Source organism: Melospiza georgiana, chromosome 3 (genome assembly GCF_028018845.1).
Source record: "Melospiza georgiana isolate bMelGeo1 chromosome 3, bMelGeo1.pri, whole genome shotgun sequence".
Taxonomy (NCBI): domain Eukaryota; kingdom Metazoa; phylum Chordata; class Aves; order Passeriformes; family Passerellidae; genus Melospiza; species Melospiza georgiana.
This window is the reverse complement of record NC_080432.1, coordinates 109,055,665-109,075,075: the sequence shown is the minus strand read 5'-3', so window position 1 is coordinate 109,075,075 and position 19,411 is coordinate 109,055,665. Positions and strand designations below refer to the sequence as shown.

Below are 19,411 nucleotides of genomic sequence, written 5' to 3'. Positions count from 1 at the left end.
AGGTGGCTGGCATAATGTAGTAGCACATATCCCGAACTGCTACTGGTTATCATCAAAATGCTCCATTTTAGTTGTTTCCGACTCAAAAGCAGTCACATTTGTGCAAGTTATTTCATACCCCTTTCATAATTTTGAAAATGTGGGTTTTATTTTTATGGGAGGTCTTTGTAAAAGGCGAATAAAGCATTCAGTTTGGTTTGTTCATGTTCTGTTTCCATTTTTCAGTGCAAATTACTGTTGAAAGCATTGCTCAGTTCATTTTAATGAGAAAGAGGAGAAGGCATCTCAGAGATGATGCAGTTTTTGTTCAGCATAAATGGTTGGCTGAAGTGAGAAGAAGTTAGTGTCCATACTGGGAGGAAAAATGCTGACATCTGTAAGCATGGGGTCTGTTTTGCAGCAGGGGTTTTTGTGGTGGAGGGAGAACACATCAATAAGAAAGAGAGCTTTTAACTGTGCTCCCACAGAACTTTTCCTGTTGAAGTTTTTAATGAGGAAGCTTAGAAATAACATGTCATTTGTCAAACAGACAAAGACCAATGCTAGGATAGAAGGGAATAAGCCTAATAAGTGTTCAAGATGAATTATTGTATCACATGTATGATCTATTAATAGGGGAGAAGAAAAGAAATAAATGCAACATCTTAATGACTTCTGTGCTCAGTGGGAATAATCAAGTTGTCAGCTCAAAGTAGTGACTATGTTGTTTTTATCAGTGTGCTGCATAAAGGATGAGATATTGGTGCTAAATTTAAAGCAAAAAGTATGAAAACTTGAATTTTAATGCCTGATTAAGTTGGCTGTTTATCATCTAGCACATTAAAATGTCATCGGTACCTTGCATTATCTTTGTTAGAATCAAACCTTATGGTTGGCTGGGAAGTAGTGTAGTCTTAGAGAACTGGGTGTGAAGAAAATTGTAATAGTTGATTTTTGCCCTGAGCCCATGAAAATCAGGTCGTTGTTTAACTATATGTGTAGTTATTTACTTCACATAATTATGATAGCTGTGAAGCTTTAAAAAAAAAAAAGGTAATTAGGAAATCCTGATGTAAAACAGTCTGTTCTGATGTATTTTTCTAGTGGTGATGACGTTGTCTTTTTAAAATTGGGATAATGAGTTGAATAAGGTATTCTCAATATTTCTGCATAAGGGTTTTGTTTGTTTATTTGCTTGTTTTACGACCTGATGATTATGCAATCCAAAACTCAACTACCATTTCTTTTCTACACCCTCACCTTTTGAATTATGGAGGAGCAGGGTTTATTTCTAGTGCTGGGAAGCTCTAGTCTCAACCAGAACACTGTGATATTGAGTGCTGCACAGCTCTGAAAGGATTTCAAAGGATGCAGGAGTTGTGCTTGCAGTAGTCCAGGCTCTCTGCAGGGAATGCAGAGAGAAAGGTGAAATGATCAAAATAACAGGCTGGTTCTTTGCAGCACCATGCTGAACTGATCCATGCGGGGAATTATGCTTTTTCAGCCTCACAGTAATTAAAATAAAAGGATATTAGCTTGGAAGAGTTTTAGATGTATGGGTAGATGGGACATATTTCTAATTGAATGCAGAAAAACTTGGCACATCTTCTGTATAGTCTTGCCAAAGTCTGTGAGAACCCAGAGAAATTGAAATGAAAAACAGTGTCCAGGTTTGCAGTCAGATTGTGCCAGTGTGCACACTCAGAAAGTAGGCACTGGGAATAGTCTGGTTGGTCAGGTCAAGAACTTGGTTTTCACCACATTGAGTTTCAGCTGAAGGCAGTGTCCAAGAAACAGCTAAAATTGGAATTGAAGGCAGTTCTCAGGTGGGGGGGACAAACCTGTGAGTCATCAGCACAGAGATAGATGGTGGCTGAGTTTGTGGTGGCAGGTGCTGGATCTCTGAGCATGCAGGAAAAGAGGACTGGTAAAAAAGCTCAGGAATGGTGGTGTACAAGGCTTCTACAACAACTTTGAAGAAAAATACTACTTGAATGTTAAATGAACAGACTGGACCAAAATGAATTCTTTGTTCTATTTTAATTAGTAGGTTCTTCAGTTTTACTTTTGATTTCCACTGAATATAAAATACAAAATCCAAGGCTAGAAAAAATTCAGTTCCTCAGAATTTTGCATTTTTTTCTCTCTCTCTTTCAAAAAAAAGAACTCAGTCCTCTTTAAAAGAGAACTGGTATGACACAGGTTGTAATGCATTGGTAAATAAATGTAATATATTTGGTCGGTGCCATATTTATGTGGCATTATGGCTTCAGGATTTTACTAGGTTATTATTGAAAATTTGTGGTATCAAATATGTAATACCAACATGACATGCACAAGTGAAATCTGTTTAGAAAAAAATCCAGATAATGTTTTTTTTTTAATGTTCTACTTTCTCTGTTTTCTTCCCTCTCGAGCTAATGCAAAACCAGTTTAGTTTCACAGCTTGTCTGCACAAGCTGTGATAGATTTTGTCTTTGTAGTTCTCTGAAATATACATACAGAAAGATGCAAAGTTCCTTTAAGAGGGTAGAACTAAGTGTTCTCTTTTCTGTGTCTTTGAAATCTAAAGGTCATCAGATAAAAAAGAGATTTTGCAATTTTTTATTGTATTTTTAAAGTACCCTGATGATTTCAGAGTGCAGGAGAGATGAACTGCTTCTTAATAAATAGTTTAAAGTAGTGGTTTATCAGGAGCTCCAGGGAGAGTTTCAGAATTTTAGGTGGTGTTGACCTACCTGTAGTGTTTGCTCTAAGAAAGTGAGTTCATGGTCTTCTCCTTGTCCCCTGAATTTTGGCTCCTGTGGAGAAGGGACATGAGATTTACCAGGAGAATCTCATCAGACCTGTTCTTGTAAGTTGTCTCCTCCCTGGGGGCTGTGTAAGGCTGTGTGGGGGCTTGAGCTGTATTTGATGACTCAGGCCAGAATATCCTCCTACCTCTTTGGGGCTGTGTTGCTCCTGGAGAGCTGAGAGTCTCTCTGAAGACTGGGGAGGCTGGGGGTGTACCAGAGTCCTCTGGGAGCTTAGGATTCTGTGGTGAAGACAGGGATAGTTTGGCTGGGCATAGCAATGTCAGCTTTGCCATAGTATTGGCTTCATGAGAAGTTATATTTTTTACTTATATATATTATATATATATATATATATATATATAATAAAATATATATATAAAATATAAAATATATATAATAAAATATATATATTTTTTTTACTTTGTAAAAATACGTATCAGGAGATAAGTATTTTTAGGAGAGCTGAAAACTACAGTGCAGGACCCAAGGTCAGACTGGAGAATGCTGGTAGGCAGCTCCTGGGAGATTGTTGGAGAGGACATGACAAAGGTTGTTATTAGAATGCAGGAAAAGAGAACAAAGTGCATAAGTACTGAAACATTCTAGAGATGTTGCTCGTAGTAAAACGTGTTTGTTTGTTTGTTTGTTTGTTTTTCAGTTCAAGCAGTATGTTTTTGACAGCAAAGAACTGGAAGACTGGTTGATTGACATACTAAAATGGAGTATTTACCAGTGCAGGTAAGACATTCTTTGAACATTTTTTTGCAGTTTCATTTCTCATTTTTTTCATTTGCAGAAGTGTTGTTTTGCAGTTCCCAGTGCAAACAGCTAGATTAATGGCAGTGTTACACAATCATTTTTTCTGAAAACAAAGCTGGTTTAGGAGGTTTCTGTGTTTTCAGTTCACTCTCAGGTGCTCTGATGCAACTGCTGTAAAGTAGCACTAAAATGATTGATTAAGGAAAAAAAAAAAACAGAAACAAGAAACAAAAGAAACATCCTTTTTTTCCTTCAGACAAACATTAAAATATGTTATCCTGTGATCCAGTTTGCATTTTGGCCTCAGGAAAGGTTAGTTTGTATAACTAAAGAAAGTGGTGAGATGATGTGGGGACAGCGTGGACCAGCCAGGATATATAGGAGATTTTCCAACTTAGAAAAATAAGTAAACCCTCAGAAGTATGAAGAAAAGGAAAGATTTGGCCCTCAGTTGTAGGATCAAGTAGCTTTAACTGACATTTTAACTATTGGAAATGTGAAATGTCAGTGCTCTGAATACTTTTGAATATAGAAATGCTGTTTGGATTGTAAAAGTTAAGTAGCTACCAAAAGTTTAGAACCCCCCCTTTCTAATTTATGTATTAAGGTACTGTAATTTATTATCAGACCTTCTGGTATGGGTTTATATGCTGCATTAAACTCCATTTCTCATGTAGAGAGCTCCTACTGAAGGATTCTTTTGTTTCTTAATGCAGTTTAATATCTTGGTTTCCAAATGCTAATAATGTGCTTTAAAATACAACAGTAAACTCATGAAATATTAATTTGAAGTTTGTGGAGTGCAGCTGTAAGTTTGACAGGAATCTGTACAAACAAATACCTCTACATGAGTTCAATTTTTTTGTTGGCTTTTGTATGATTAGTGTAGAAGCTTAAGACATTGTCCAAGTTGAGTTTCTCCTTTAAAATATTTATTCACTGCATAACACTTTCTATCACATAGTTCACAGCACTGTAACTGTTTTCCTTTGCACTGGTACGAAAGACTTTGGCAGAAAAGTAGTGACGTGGTTTATGTCAGCCCAGGGCAGTGAATGTTCCCCTTCTTCCAGTTTAAGGTGCACGTGGAACACACGGAAGCTCAACAAAGCAAAAGCTATTCTCAGTGGTCAGCTGGGTACCTGCTTGCTGGATGTGCTGTTCTGTGAACTGTGCCACAGTATTTCTTACTGGTTTTGCAGTTGGTACTGGAGCAAGGCACAGACACTGTTTTTTCCAAATGCAGTTTGTAATTGAGCAAGAGCTGTGTTACTGGATTAAAATGCATGGTCTTGTGTCATGCAGGGCTGTGGTTGCTGGACCCTGTGCTTGGTCTGCAGGGAAAAATTGCATGCCAGGCAGTTTTCAGTGAGCTTACTTAGCTCAATAGAGGAAGAAGGGAGGGAGTGGGCCCAGCTAGAGCCCAATTATAGCCAGTAGGAATACCACAAGTTCACTGGACAGTCCTTTTGGCAGTCGTGCAAGATATGGCTCTCTTAAGTTTTGGGGTTTTGTGTTGAATTAACTCATTCATGAAATGGACCTAATTGGACTGGTTCTGGGTTGTTCTGAGTTTTTCTGCTGGGGACTTCAGGGACCCTGATCAAGGCCCAACAGCAACCTCAGGAACAGTCTTCACTTCATGAAGGCAAACTGCTCAGGGAGTTAGCACCACTCATTGTGCCAGGACACCAGAGCCTTGTCATGTCTTCCTCTCTTTAGAATGTAGTTCCATCAAAATGCAAATTGGATGAGACTGCCCCATGGCATCCTTAAAAAGATAAAGGTTGTTTTACTTTTCCTTGAGTGCTTTGAAGTGGCTTCCTTCTGAGTACTGGACAGTTTCATCCATAGCACACAGGGTCTGTTGCCCAGCAGCCAAAGGTCACAGTGGATCTAGGATCTCTGGATCTCTGCTCTGTGGCAGGTCAGGTTTCATTTGCAGATTATATACTTGCATTTTGGTAGGTGATGCCCATGTGATAATGCAGTGTTGCAGCCCCAGAGAATTGCAGTGCAGAACATTTTGTATCTAGCTTTAAAGACCACAGAGGACATCCCTATACAGTACTACAGACAAAGCAGTGGAAGAGGGAATTGCTGCAAAGCCCTGTAGGCTGTCACTGCCAGTCCTAACACTACAAAACTGTAGCATAACTTATGGCATCATTCAATTAGTCTGTTGAAGGCCTTTGATTGAAATTCAAATGATGACAAGATTATTTTAGACAAGCTGGTTTAATAGCATCATCTAGATGCTGTAATTTTGATCTTGTGGTAAGAGCCCTTGATCCAAGTTCTTCATGTTGTCCTAATGCAGCAAAATTCCTCTTCCCTCATCCCCTGTTACACCAATAATATACTGTTCCTGTGTTTTTGTAAAGTCCATTCAGAGTCCCTGTATTGGCTGTTAAACCAAGATCAGAATTAATGTCTTGTTTAGAGTTTAAAATCTACACTTGTGTTACAGGGCTTGAAGTCTTTCAGCTCCTCTAGAGTGAGTACAGAAAGGGAGGTCTTATCTTGAGTCATATTCTAAGACAATTTAGTTGATAGGCTAGAGATGGTGCCTCTAAAAGTAACTTTGCTTTCAGCTGAGTAATCCCTGCTGCAGTCATGACTTTTTTTGCCACCTGCTCTGTTTAGTCTCAGTACTGCCTGCTACTTCACAAACACCCAAATGCATGTTCAGAATTTTAGAAACAATAAAACCCATAATCCATTCAAGCTCTAGACAATGTTTACTGCTTCTATATCAGAGCCAGAAAAATTGACTAATGTGTATGAAGGACAGCCTGCTCAGTTTTTTTTGTTTGCTTAGTCCTCAAACCAGACAGTGCTTGCAGAAACTAGGAAGTTTAAAGTCAAGTGTTGGTGGAAGGTGTAGTGTGTTTCATTAGTCTAGTGTTGAAGGCAAACCAGCAGAACTTAGTAAAATCTGTAGGATTTAAATGTAGGTATCAGCAGGCAGCTGTAAAGTAGCAGGAACTTGCTACTCTGTGGCTGTGAAGATGACAGTGAGAATTATCACTTTACTATTACACCACAAAAAAAATTACTAAAAATAGGTGTGTTGCCTTGCTTAACTCCTGCCTTCCCCTGGAATCTCTCAGTCTAAAGCCTTACAGGACCTGGTCAGACACTTTCTCTTTACTGTTTGGCTACACTGTAATTGAGCTGTTGCTGTCTTCATGCCAGAGTTGTGGCTCTGCTGCCTGCATGGACATTCTGCACCAGCAAGGGCTGGAAGCAGCCCATGCTCTTTTTCTCCTTGTCAGAGAGTATTTTTCCCTCTCCAGCCAAGAACCTGAGCAGAGCTGCAGTATGCAGGTACCACGAAGTGCCAGGATTGTATTATGCTGACGCTGTGTTGTGATGCTTCTCTGATAACACTTGATTCCTTTGCAAGAAAGGTAGAAGTTACTGTGAGCTGGATTTGGTACATCCTCTATTCTTGTTTACCTCAGGGCCTGCATATTTAGGAAAGCTGTGCAAAACTGTGTGTAAGCATTGTCCTTTTTAGGACCAGATGTTCACTATCCCCAGCTTGTGTTCTAAATAGTTTGTTTTCTCTTTGTTTTCAGTAACTAAGGTGCTGACAAGTTTTGACTTCTTCATCCTCATAAACATGAGTGAAGTTCAGGCTATGGTAGAATTCTCCGTGGAGCTCCACAAATTCTTCAATGTGGATTTGTTTCAAAGAGGGTAGGTAGCATGTTCTTTCACACTTTACTCCGTTGGATGGCTTGTTGGAAAGACCTTAATGGGTACTCTGTCATGCAGTGTTGCTTCATGTGTTACTGACTATTATTATAGGGATTTGATTTTTTAAATTCTGTTTTGGAAAGTCTTATTCTTTCTAGGATTTAATTTTAAATATTAAAATATTTTTTCTTAAAATCTAATTTGTAATACAATATTTTTGTCTAATTGGAGATGAGGGAAAACCTGTAGATATGGAGAGTGCATTATATTCTTACCCAGACCTTTACCCTTGCATATGTTCATTTCTGTAACCCCTTTTGTTTGAAATATGATAGGTGTTTCTCTTCAATATTTAAAAAATGGTCTTGCCCCAATTAACCTACTCGTTTATCAGTTTGGCAGTGGAGAATTTCACCAGCCTCTCTCTTCTCCCTGTGCTGTGCCTCCAGTTACACAGGACTCCAGGCTGCCTCTTTAGACTCCTGACCTCCTCTTACTCCACCTTATCTCTGTAGAAGTCTTTTCCACATTCCTTTCATTTGATATTACGTGATTGTCCTAGATTACTTTCAAAGGTCCTTGTTTCCCATGGCTATGCAGGAAATAATCCTTTGTAGCTTACTTTGGAGCTATTAAAGATTATTGGTCCTTTTGTGTTGTGTTACATTAGCCTTCTGTCAATCCTCAAGTAGACTACAGTAAAAATGCAGGTTAGAGTTTAGGCTGTGTTAGTGTTTGCAGAGATGGAACATGGTGTATCAGTGTTGATTTACGATAGCTGCTTTTTCCAAAACATTGTAGAGTAACTTTCCTCAGAAGTAGTGATAAGAAAATATATTTGTGTTTTTAGCCTTGCCTTAGTTCGAGACTGGGGTGTGGGTGTGTGCATGTGAGTATTGTTTTCAGTACAGTTGGGGGGGTGTTTTGACAGAAGTGATGACCCATTATATTTGGCACTATATGCAGTCAAAGTATATACAACAAACTGACCTCTTTTTAGGGAAAATTGTAATTTCACTCTTCATTGGAAGAGAAGGATTAAGGAAGGCTTAAGAGGTCTGTGAAAACACTGAGAATATTCTAATTACTTCAACAAAAAAGCACAGTCTTTTGAACTGTAGCCTTTTTAAATCTTTGAAATCAGTGAGCAAGGAGAGGGTAGAACATGGCAGCACATTTACTCTAATGGAGAACCTGAAGAGAAGAAAGTGTTTTGGTTGTCTTAAGCTTACAATTCAAATGGTTCCTCAGAAAGGTAGTTGAGAAGCAAAGCACAGCAGTATAATTACCAGTGCCTTACCTGGCGTATTTCTTTTTAGCTTACTCTTGCAGTAAGCTAAAAAGCAGTAAATTCACAGGGCAAGTTCAGAGAGGTGAAATGCTGACAGAAAGAGAAAAGTGACTTGAGGAGATAACTTCTCTGGTTTTGAGCTGAACCTTAAACTGTGGGCACATTCCTGTAGAAATTAATGCCAGGAAGAAGAGAGAACTTCCAGAATAATTTGACAGACCAAGTAATGTGACTATTGCAATTAATTTAATTTGGGTAGGCCCCTGTATTTTTCTAGCAAACTGTTTGAGACCATATGTAATACTTCTGTTGCGGCAGGAGCTTTTGGATAATGGATTGAATGAGCAGAAAAGGAAATCTTTAGTTTCATTGTTAGCCTCCTATTTTTTAGCTATGACTGTGTTTAGCATGGTTTGTCTTGCCAAAATCAAGTACAGAATTGATTGTATTGTGTGCATTTAAGCCTTCTCAGTGTGGCACGCTTGTCTCATGGAGTTAGAAACATCATGACCTTCTAAACTGTATAGAATAAAATGTCACCTATGGCAAGTAATCACATCAAGTTCCTTATTAGAACTTAGAAGATTTTACTCCAAAAGTATTTGTTTGCAGAGTGAGTCCAGATTCTCACTCATTTGATTACTGGAGATGTCATCATTCCCAGCCTAAATTTCCTTCTGATCCATTTTAGCTGTTTTTTTTAACGGCTTTGTCTTGTGAATCACTCTATCAGTCTAAAAGTTCACCCTTATGTATTTTAGATGTCAGTCTTTTGTCCCTTTTATTAAACATGAGCTAACATGAGTTTGGTCATTGGAATTTGTGGCATATTCCCCACCCTCCCCTCCTTTTCTGTAGAGTCCACATACCCTAATATCCAGTCAAACCCATTTTACTGTCTTCCTGCTTTTATAACTATTTGAAGAAATCTGCCAACTCTCGCATCCCAAGTGTCTCATATTTTCTTGCATTTGTATCTGTAGTGGCACTACAGTTGCCAGAAGCACTTGTGACTGTGTTTACACTAACAATTAAGTTTGGTATTTAAGGAACAAATTATGAAAAGCAGTGCTGATGTCCATACATCTGTGTGGTTCCATGGTTACTTCAGACCAGATTTTAACCTCATCTTCTGCTGAGGACCAGACATTTTGTATCATGAGTGTAGTGTGAAGTTGGTTGTATCATAGTTGGTTCAGACTGTTTTGTGCCCCCAGGGGCTGAAGTGCATTTTGTGACAGGTAGATCAGAGTAGTTCAGCTTCCTTTGGAGACATCCGGGTTCTGTGACTGGAAAGCTCTCAGTGAACTGAACCAGCATGCACCAAACTGGGGTTGTTGGGGAAGGCGCCTCAAATCCTCAAAAGATCAAATCTTTTGATCGAAACTCAGTGCAGACTGAGCCCAAATTTCTCATAGTATTTTACTCAAGATCATATTTATATGAAGGGTTATAACTATCTTATCCTCCTAAGTGACCCTCTAAAGCAGACTTTTTTCTTTACTTCAAGATAACCTACTATTCCAAGAAGGGCTAACAGACAGTGCATTGTAATAAAATATTTGTCTTATGTATCCAATACAGCTATTTTGTTATGTTTTCTTATAACTGTGCCATTTGCTTTAGACCCAGCTTGTTACAGATGGCTCCTCTGGTTTATTTTTATCTGTTATTACATTCAAATAAGGCTTCACACAATTTTTGTTTTGAGCTAGTGAGATGTGATGATAGGAGTTGTGTTCAAACAGTGATTGATATGCGAGTATCGTGTAACAAAATGAATTAAAGAAATGGATCTGTTTGGGACCTGTGAGAATGATAGTCTGAGACAGTGAAGTTTCAGGCTGTTTTGTCATCTTAGCTTGTAAAAGTTCACACCAGTAAGGTGGGGGCTTATTACCGCACCTGAGTGGGTGCGGCTGGTGATAGAGAGACGGTGAATCTTGTTTCTTGATCAGAAGGCTTGATTTATTAAGATAATATATATATAATACATTATTACTATACTAAATAGAATATAGAGAGAGGTTTGCAGAGCTGCTAGCTAAGCTAAGAATAGAAAGAAAAAATCCCAAACAAAGTTGTGTCCAGGGACTCAGTCCCCTAGCTTGCACTGGTGATTGGCCCTTAATTATAAACATAGAAAATGAGCCAATCAAGGTGAATCCTATTGCATTCCACAGCAGCTGATAGCAATTGTTTACCTTCCCTTCTGAGGCCTCTGCCTTCCAGAAGACACAGAAATCCGAAAGAAAGGATTTCTGTGGAAAAATGTCTGCGACAGGGGCTCAGTACTGGTCTTCTATAAAGACAAAGGTAGCATAACATAACTTGATTACAGAAGTGGAGAATGAGTTGAGTGGAAAATGGGTTGGATGATTTGGCTAAAAGAGTTGTGATCAGTGGTGCGAAGTCCAACCTAAAGCTGGTGACCAGTGGCCCCTCCCATGGACTCATACTGGGTTGGTAGTCCCAGCAGTCTTTGCACAGAATCATAGAATGACCTGGGTTGGAAGGGGCATTAGAGGTCATCCAGTACCAACCCTCCTGCCATGGGGGAGGCACCTTCCATCAGAACAGTTAGAGCCCCATCCAACCTGGCCTTGAACGCTTCCAGGGATGGGGTGATCACACCTTCTCTGGGCAGCCTGTTGCAGTGCCTCACCACCCTCTGACTGAAAGAATTTCTAATATCTCATCTAACCCTAGCCTCCTTCAGCTTAAAGCTGTTCAATTTCAAAGACTTTGCTGTAAGAACAAGTTGCTTAGCCCCTCATTTACATATGTTTTGTATGTGTCAGGATACATATATATCCTGAACTGAGATATAAATGTGTTCAGAATGTCTCATTCCAAGGAACTGCTTACTGAAAGTGCCTCAGTACTTTGTAGTGCTCAGCTGAAGTTCCCATGTTCCCCATGGGATGATGGGTCCTGATGTCTAACTTGGGACAGTCACACCTTTTCTGTGGGCAGGAAGTTTCCTGGTAACCCTCACTTTTGAGAATGTGAGGTTTGCATTTCCCCAGAGCTGTGTATTGCTTTTTTACCTGTAAATGGCAAATCTAATGAGCTAAAGAGACTTAGCTAGTAGTTTGTAGTTTAGCATAGTGCACACATTGCTGCAAGATCTGCTTGGAAAACAGCTTTCATCTACATTTCCCCCATCTCTGTGCATTTTTATAATCCCAGTGTTAAGTTCTTACTTTCTCACTAATCTTTTGTTACTTTGTCAGTAGTATGCATGCACACACAACTGGCCAAAGCTGGCTTTAGAATCCGTTTTTTTTTTTTTTTGGTACCATTTTAATTTGTAAGGTACAATACTTGCAGTTCCATTGTGGGTTTCAGAAAAAGAACTTCCTAATGGTTTTTTTGACTGTATAAATTTGTTGTTATATAAACTATGAGGAGAGGAGGTAAAATAGAGTAGTAACAGTAGCTCTTTATTGCATATTTACTGTTTAGTGTGTCTTAGTTTTCTTTTATTTGACTTTGTTTTGGGTTAAAAGATTCTTATAAAACCACATAAAGAACTTATATTAGTAATATAAGTCTGCCACACTTTTTTAAAAAAGTCTTTTTGCTTTTAACTGTTGGGTAACAGATGGAAAGAATAATACTAAATACCTTCCACAGGAGAGACTTTGGCAGATTCTAACCTAAAAGGTATTTTTGGAGATGTATCATATCTGAAAGGTTATTGGTAGGATTGCAGCATAAGTTGCTTGTGAACCTAAATCCTATTAAAAGTCAAAGGAATTTAAGCTTCTGAGACTACTGAAAATTTAGCCTTATGATATTCTTCTGTTCCATATATTTATGTTTTTCAATGTGTAGATTCTCACTGATGTGTCTAAGCAGCATTGACATTTTATGCTTTCATGCATGTGGTTGTGTAATGTAGCTTAAAAGAAAATAACACTGAATCAGAGTATGAAATTTAATAAATCTTATTATGATTACTCAGTAATGTCACGAGAAATAATGCAATATATAAAAGGTTGTATTGTTTTCTGGATCCAGTGAGTTGCCTACATTAATTTTAAATTTTTTAGCAAGAAATTAAAATCCAAAATGTACACTTCCAACAGGACCATATTTCTTCCTCCTGTTTATATCAGAAATGAAAAGTCCTTAAATGAAGGACTTTTATCCTTAAATGAAGAAGGAGCCCTTGCTAATGGTTTGTGTTCCTAGCATATGATCAAATAACAAATTCTTGATGGACAAGGAACATTCAGATTCACCTGTTTGGTTTTCTTTTTAATTCATACAGCTCAGACATACTTTTACTTTCAAACTACATTTCTGTATGACATATTTTTCTGGAAATAAGTGTTGTGAACTGCCTTCTGACAGGATAGCTTATCTTTTGAAGTATTGTACTGTGATCTTTACCTAATGTAATGCATTTTTACAAAGAGGGAAGAAAGCTGTCAAATTTGTCCAACAGTTGTAAGATGAGCTCTGTTTTTCAGTTATGGTTTTACAGCAATACTAATAGCAATTATACAGGTTTAAGATTTGGAAGGCTAGGCTGTAAACTCAATGGAATAATCTGTGCATTGTAGCTTGTGCATAGTCTTACAGTTCAGACCTGACACTGTGAGATGGTAGCAAAACCCAGAAAAATCTGTCATTCATGGGTGTTTTGCCTTATTTATGTGTACTTGGTTGATACACATAATAGTTACAGCAGAAATATGATTCCTTAAGTTAGTTTACCATCTATAGCTGAGGAAAGAGAGAGAGAGAGAGAGAGAGAGAAAGATGCTCATCCTGTGTTTCAAAGTCTTGACTGCCTCACAATACAGCAGAAGTTTCTGGTAAGGTATTTTTTTGGGCCTCCTTTGCTGCTCGTACAAACCAATAATATCTTGATGTGTACCTGTATCTGTAATCACAAGCAGCACTTCACTGGATCATCACAAACTGCAGAGAGCATATAGCTTTTTGAAATAGGGAACCAGGCTCAGTCCCACCACCAAACACAGCCTCAGTCAGTGACTCCAGTCAGGTGTTTGCTTCAAAATCTCTTCCTCTTTTACTTTTTATGCCTCCTGCCAATTACTGTACTCCACATAAAGTAACTCATCAGATTTTTGAATATTTTTTACTCTTATTTCACCCCACTCCACTTGTTCAGCCTTTCCCAGATTCTGACTCACATTGGCCATGGGGGAAGAAGCTTTAAATATCTCCAAATACTCAGAGGCCCTCTAAACTGGACCATCATGTTCATGCTTATGTATACATAACTTCCTTTGTTGATCTGCAAAGTTTTAAAATTGCTTTAAAAATTTGTCTCATATTTTCTCAAAAAATATGATGAATACCTTAGATTAAGTGATCAAGACCTGCTGCTAATAATTTTCTGTATTTGTGTATTTTTACTGCAAGAAGTAGCATCCAAGTTATTGGAGGTGATCAGGCTGGGAAGAAAAAAGAGGTGTATTTTTCATTTGTGCATGTTTCTTTGATGTGGATGGTTGTGCCTGAGCTCCAAGGTTTTCTGGTGGAAGGAGAGGGTAAGAGAGTATACCCAGCATGGCCCACTGTTGGTGTCATGAACCCAAATCTGGAGTGAAATAGCATTCTATGGATTTATATTGGGCCTGAGAATGTATCTGCCAAAAGGTGGGATATGCATGGTGTTCTCCTGCTTTGTCTGCTCCTGCAGTCAGGTCAGTCAGATGGGCTTGCTGTTGGCAGCAGTGTAGTCAGAGAGGGGGTTAAGCAGGCAGGAACACAGGGATAATGGTAGAGATCTTACAGGTATGGAGATGGGTTGGATAGCATCTGCCTGAGTAGGGTGATCCTGCTTCTGGTGCTTCCTGTGTGCCTGCAGCCATGCTCTTTCACCTTATGGTTGGTCAGCTCAAAGTGGTAAACCAGCAGGAAAAAACTGGCAAAACCAGAAATATTCTGGGTTATATTTTTTTAAATCTCTCTGGTCCACATCAGCATCAGATATTCTGTCAGTGATGGTGCAGGAGTATAAAGTACCCAGGAGGAATGGGATGCCTACTTCTGTCACCAGCTAGCTTTTGGGTTGGTTTAACTGTAATCCTGGACTACAACTAATCCTGAGAGAAATGTCCATAAAAGTTCCAGCCTGTGTGTTATGAAGACATATCTGGCACAGGAGAGGCCATTATGTCAGTATGATGTGCTCAATGACAGCAGCCCAGAGATCAGTATGTTTTGAAACAAAACCTCTGTTTGAACTTTTGCATTCATCTCAGTTGGCATCCCTGCCCCAAGGATACAGAGTTATGACAGACGTCAGGTATGTCAATTCTAATTTCCCTAAGCCCTCATGTGGAGATACAGAGCTTGCCTGGCAATGCCAGTTTGCAGTTTCCACCTCCCTTGCTGCTGGCAGTTTCGTGCCCCTGCAGTGCCCTGCCCTGTGGGTTGTGCTGGCTGAGCTGCTGGATCTCACCAGTGTCCAGAGCTGCTCTGCAAGTTGTGCATTGGTGTAAGTGAGAAAGGTGGCAAATGTCTTGCAGGGGAAAGAGTTGAGTGCCTGGGAGGACTGGACAGAGGAAAAGGGGTAAACAGAATTCCTTAAACTTAATTTCTTGCAGAAGTCCTTCTATGGTAAAAGCACAGTCTAAATTTCAAGACATTATTCTTGACATTCCCTTGCTATAAGAAAGGATAAGGTTTCCCAGATGCCAGCTTGCTTGACTGGCACAGAGAAGGAATCAGATTATTGCAGAAGTCAGAGAGATCCAGCTCTGGTACTTAGCAGAGAAAGGGCCCCTAATCACGCCCAGAATGCACAGCCCCTTTTCTGTAGGTCAGCTCTGAAAGGGGGAAGGAGGAGGTGATAGAAAGGGATCCAGAGCAGCAGAAACCCTCAGCTTCCAACTCTGCAAGGAGACCTCGGGCTCTTCTTCAGTGGATTTTGCAGATCTCAGCTTACAGGGAGCACTGGGGGAGGTCAGCCTCGTAAGGGGAGCAAAATGAGTTCGACACCCAAATGCATGGAAAGTTAGAGGCCCCTCAGTGTATGTAGAAAGTAAATCATGTAAACCTTGATGACCATCTCTGCACTTCAGTCATATCACTATGATTAGTGCTTCTTCTATGGAGTTTTTCTCTTGTCCTGGTTATTTTCTCAGTTTTCATCTCATAGTACTTTTGCATGCCTTCCTTTCAGCAATTTGTTTCCTACCTTTCCTGAATGCATTCCTACATAAAATTGATTTCAAAATATTTTGGATACCATTTGAGGTTTTCTGTGGTGCTTTTTATGGTTTTCTCAAAACAGAAGCCTTTGAAAAATGTAGACTTTAGAAAAACAAATTGGTTTTTTGCTTGCTTATATAATTTTTTTTAACTTGTTGAACAGGTTCAGCAGGTACTGTGTGTCTTCAGGGTATCCAGCTTATGGAACCTGGCAAGAGAAAAAGGGATTTGAGTACTTAGTGTGTTTGTTCTCCTGTAATTTGTTTCATTTACATAAACTGGCCTCAGAAATTTAGTTCTTGTGAGTATACTGGATAGGGTAGGTCTTAGGAGATGGAAGATACTGTTGCTGTAGGAGGTGGCTCATGTCAAAAAGTCTGTTCAAGAACAGTAACTCTTCTTTTTCATGAAGGGGAAAGAAGTGGAGTTTTTGCTTTCAAATCTTGAATGTTCACTTTACTCTTTGACATTCATAAGCTTTTAGGATCATCGTAATTTAGATAAACAGGTCTTAATTTATGCTACTAACTTTTCATTACTTGCTTGTGACATTGTTCTGGTAATATTCTCTGAGGTTATTTCTTAAGATTTATGATAATAATAAAGCAGTTCTGCCTCTCAGTGCTTTTGGAGTTGAAACTCTTGAAGCTGAGGAAAAAATAATTTACCAGAAGTGGCAGTACAGTTTCATATTATTTCTGAGCGTGGAGCCCCACCACTAGCTCAGCCTTTCTTAAGCCCCTGTCATGTCACACTTTTTCCCCTGGCTGTGTGATCCTGCCTTCTGTTAATAGCCCCTACTGGATTCTTCTTTTCCCTTTTCAGGTGGATGAGCATGTTGGTTTCTTTTCTTTTAGATTGATGTGATGGACCAGCAAAACTTACTTGAGGCAGGACAAAAATACGCAAAAGAGGTTTTGGTCTGCAAAATGCTTCTACCTGGGGCAGTACAGGCTTAAGGTGATTTAAATGAATCATGAAAATGTGCCTTGCTTGAAGGAAAAAAGACACTTCTAAATCTGAGAGATTACTTTTCTTTCTTAGTGTGCTAATAACATCTCAGAGCAGTATGTTATATTTGAAACTACAGTGTTTCAATGTAAAAAATTAAATGACAGGAGCTAATGTCACTTTCATGAATTACACAGCTTACTACAGGGGCAAATATGAAAGGGATGAAAGTGAAAGAGACCTGCCTTTCTTTGATGTATCTTACATAAGATATGGTAGCTCACATGGGCTCTTCTGTCATAATTTTTGCAACAGTTTTCTTTGCGGTACCTGATTTTTCCTCTGGTTAAATGTTTGCTATTTGCAATTAAAACAGAGATTGCCTTTCATTAAAATTAGGTGCAAAGTGAATTGTAAGGCTTGTGTTCTTGTGTACTGACACATGAGAGGAACAGAATTGCACAGCTGCAAAACTTACAATGTTTGAAAGACTAGTGAAGGCCAGAAAATGAGTTGTCTTCTGGTCTCCCATCTGCTGTGTTTGCTAAACTTTGATTTTGAAATTAATATGTTGTGATATGTCTTAGTAAAAACTGATGTCTGTTTGCAAGGGCTGAAGTTATAAAATTGTGACCCTGTATGCTAGGAAAACCTAGCATCCCATACTTTTCTCCCCAGAAAACTGAAAAGTTCCAAGCCACAAAGTGGGTAAACAATGGTGATATATCATTTGCAAGGCTAGTATGAATCAAAAAGTCAAATGAAAAATACTTTCAAGCTAAATAAATATAGTTTAAAAGTTGTTATAAGAGAATGAGAAATCATTATTCTTGAAGAAAAGCTTTATGGGACTGTTGTACTTTAAGATGTAAGGAAATTTAGTATTATTTCTTTCTTTTTCTCTTCAGTAAGAACAGGAAGTAAAAGAGGAACTAAAATTATAAACATAGACTAATATAAGTTAACATGTATTTGATTATATAAGAACTCATCTGGTACTGCGTGTTTATGTGTCTCTTTAAAAAAGCAATAATTATTTGAGACTGTTCCCCTTTCAAGTTTTTTAATAGATGTTCATAAGCATTGCAGGAATTCTGCCTGAGTATGTTTTGTGGAAAGAACATGGTGAAAAGGCTTTTGTAGTAATAAGGCAAAATCTCCAGTTGCATTTACTTTCCTCTCTCCTGTTTTACATATTTAATCCTGTTTTACGTATTTAATCCTGGTTCATGTATTTAACCCTGGTTCATAACAAGCTGCTGTGACTCAGTTGAGGTATTAGTCTATAATAACTCTCATCAAACTTTTGGTCTAGTTACTATTTTGTTTATATGTAAGACTAATTTTCAGAAATGTGTGCTCTAGGCATGTGAGGTACTTCAAAAAAGTAATTAACTTTCAAGGAAACTTACTTTCAAATGTATGAGAACCTCTTACCTGTTTCCTGTAAGTTTGCCCATTCATTGTGTTATTCATCTTAATAAAAGTCAGCTGGGACTTACATGGATTTTTCAATGAAGGGACTGCTAAAAGATTTTAAACATAGGGCATAAAAGTTTTCCTGTTACTCAATTATTTGAATTAGAGTTTCTCAGATAAATCCCACCATTATAGCAGAATGTAAATCTCATATTGGTTCCTACTAGAAGTACTTATTACAAAATGATTGCAAGATCTGAATCTTTCTATGCATTCTATACTTGTATTAAATAATTCCCTGTCTAGATAAGCCCTCTACCTAGTTTGATGTCCATTTGTTATTTTGTGGGCCCCAACTGGGTTTGGTGGGATTAAATTTTTATAGACAACTGCAAGTCTCCTGGTGAGGAACAAGTCTAACCAATACTCGTTTCAATTTTGCACTTCAATAATCAACTTTTTATTGCCTGTGCTTTATTGCGTCTTTCTCTGTTCTCTTATTTCTGTTCCATTGCACCTTATTTTATTTCTGTTGTGATTTTCCTCTTTGCCTGGGTTGCCTTTTTACAGAATGCTTAGGAGGTAACAAAAAAAACCTGGCAAATTTGTGGTAATGTTTAAGATAGAGTATTTGTGTTCCACAATCATATGGAATGCTTTAAATGTTACAGGTGTATTCAGATTGCCTAGAAAACTACATCGGCATTTGTCAGTGTTGGCTTGTAACTGTGGGAAATGCTAAATGTCTTAACTGCTTTTTAGATTAGTTTTATAAATCCATAGAAGAATTAGGGATGTAGGGTCTCTCCAGTAGCAAGGGGCTTGTCTTGTAGAACAGAGGGGTGTTGAACAGAAATAAACTGATATTTTTCTCGCTGTTGGATCCTTTCAGTATTTGCGGACTCAGCCTCTCTGTGCAGTGGGCGTTTCTGTCAGTGCCCGTTTGCTGCCGTGGGAATGTGTAGGTGTGATCTGTGGGACAGAGCTGTGCCAGGGTCAGGCTGATGCTGCCTCCACGAACTGCTGCCCCCAGAGCTGCCTGCTCCTCTGGAGACTTGTTCTTCTCTCTGTTTTCCCTGCAGTTCCTCATTTCACTGCCACAGTCCGTAGCTGCCAAACAGCGCTTCATCTCCAGCTCTGTTTCCTCCTGCACCAAACGAGTCCTGTTGGCCTGAGCCACAGCTTACCTTGGAAAAACTGAGAAATCTTAGTGGTGGTCTGAGTGGAGGGTGTGTTTTTAATAGGGCCCTGCACTCGGTAGATCCCAAGAGCTCTCCTGAGGTTTTGCATATACAGAGTCACAGCTGTTCTT

At 38.8% G+C, this 19,411-nt stretch overlaps 1 protein-coding gene across 2 annotated transcripts in view; it reads left to right on the top strand.

Annotated features, from left to right (window-relative positions):
• Positions 1-19,411, top strand: part of FAM135A (family with sequence similarity 135 member A) — a 78,262-nt gene that overhangs the window by 11,304 nt on the left and 47,547 nt on the right. For both annotated transcript variants that reach the window (XM_058019718.1, XM_058019717.1), the window contains exons 2-3: positions 3,433-3,512; positions 7,118-7,238. In XM_058019718.1, the coding sequence (XP_057875701.1) occupies positions 7,162-7,238 (77 nt within the window). In that variant the 5' untranslated portion in view covers positions 3,433-3,512; positions 7,118-7,161. The remainder of the gene's footprint in view (positions 1-3,432; positions 3,513-7,117; positions 7,239-19,411) is intronic.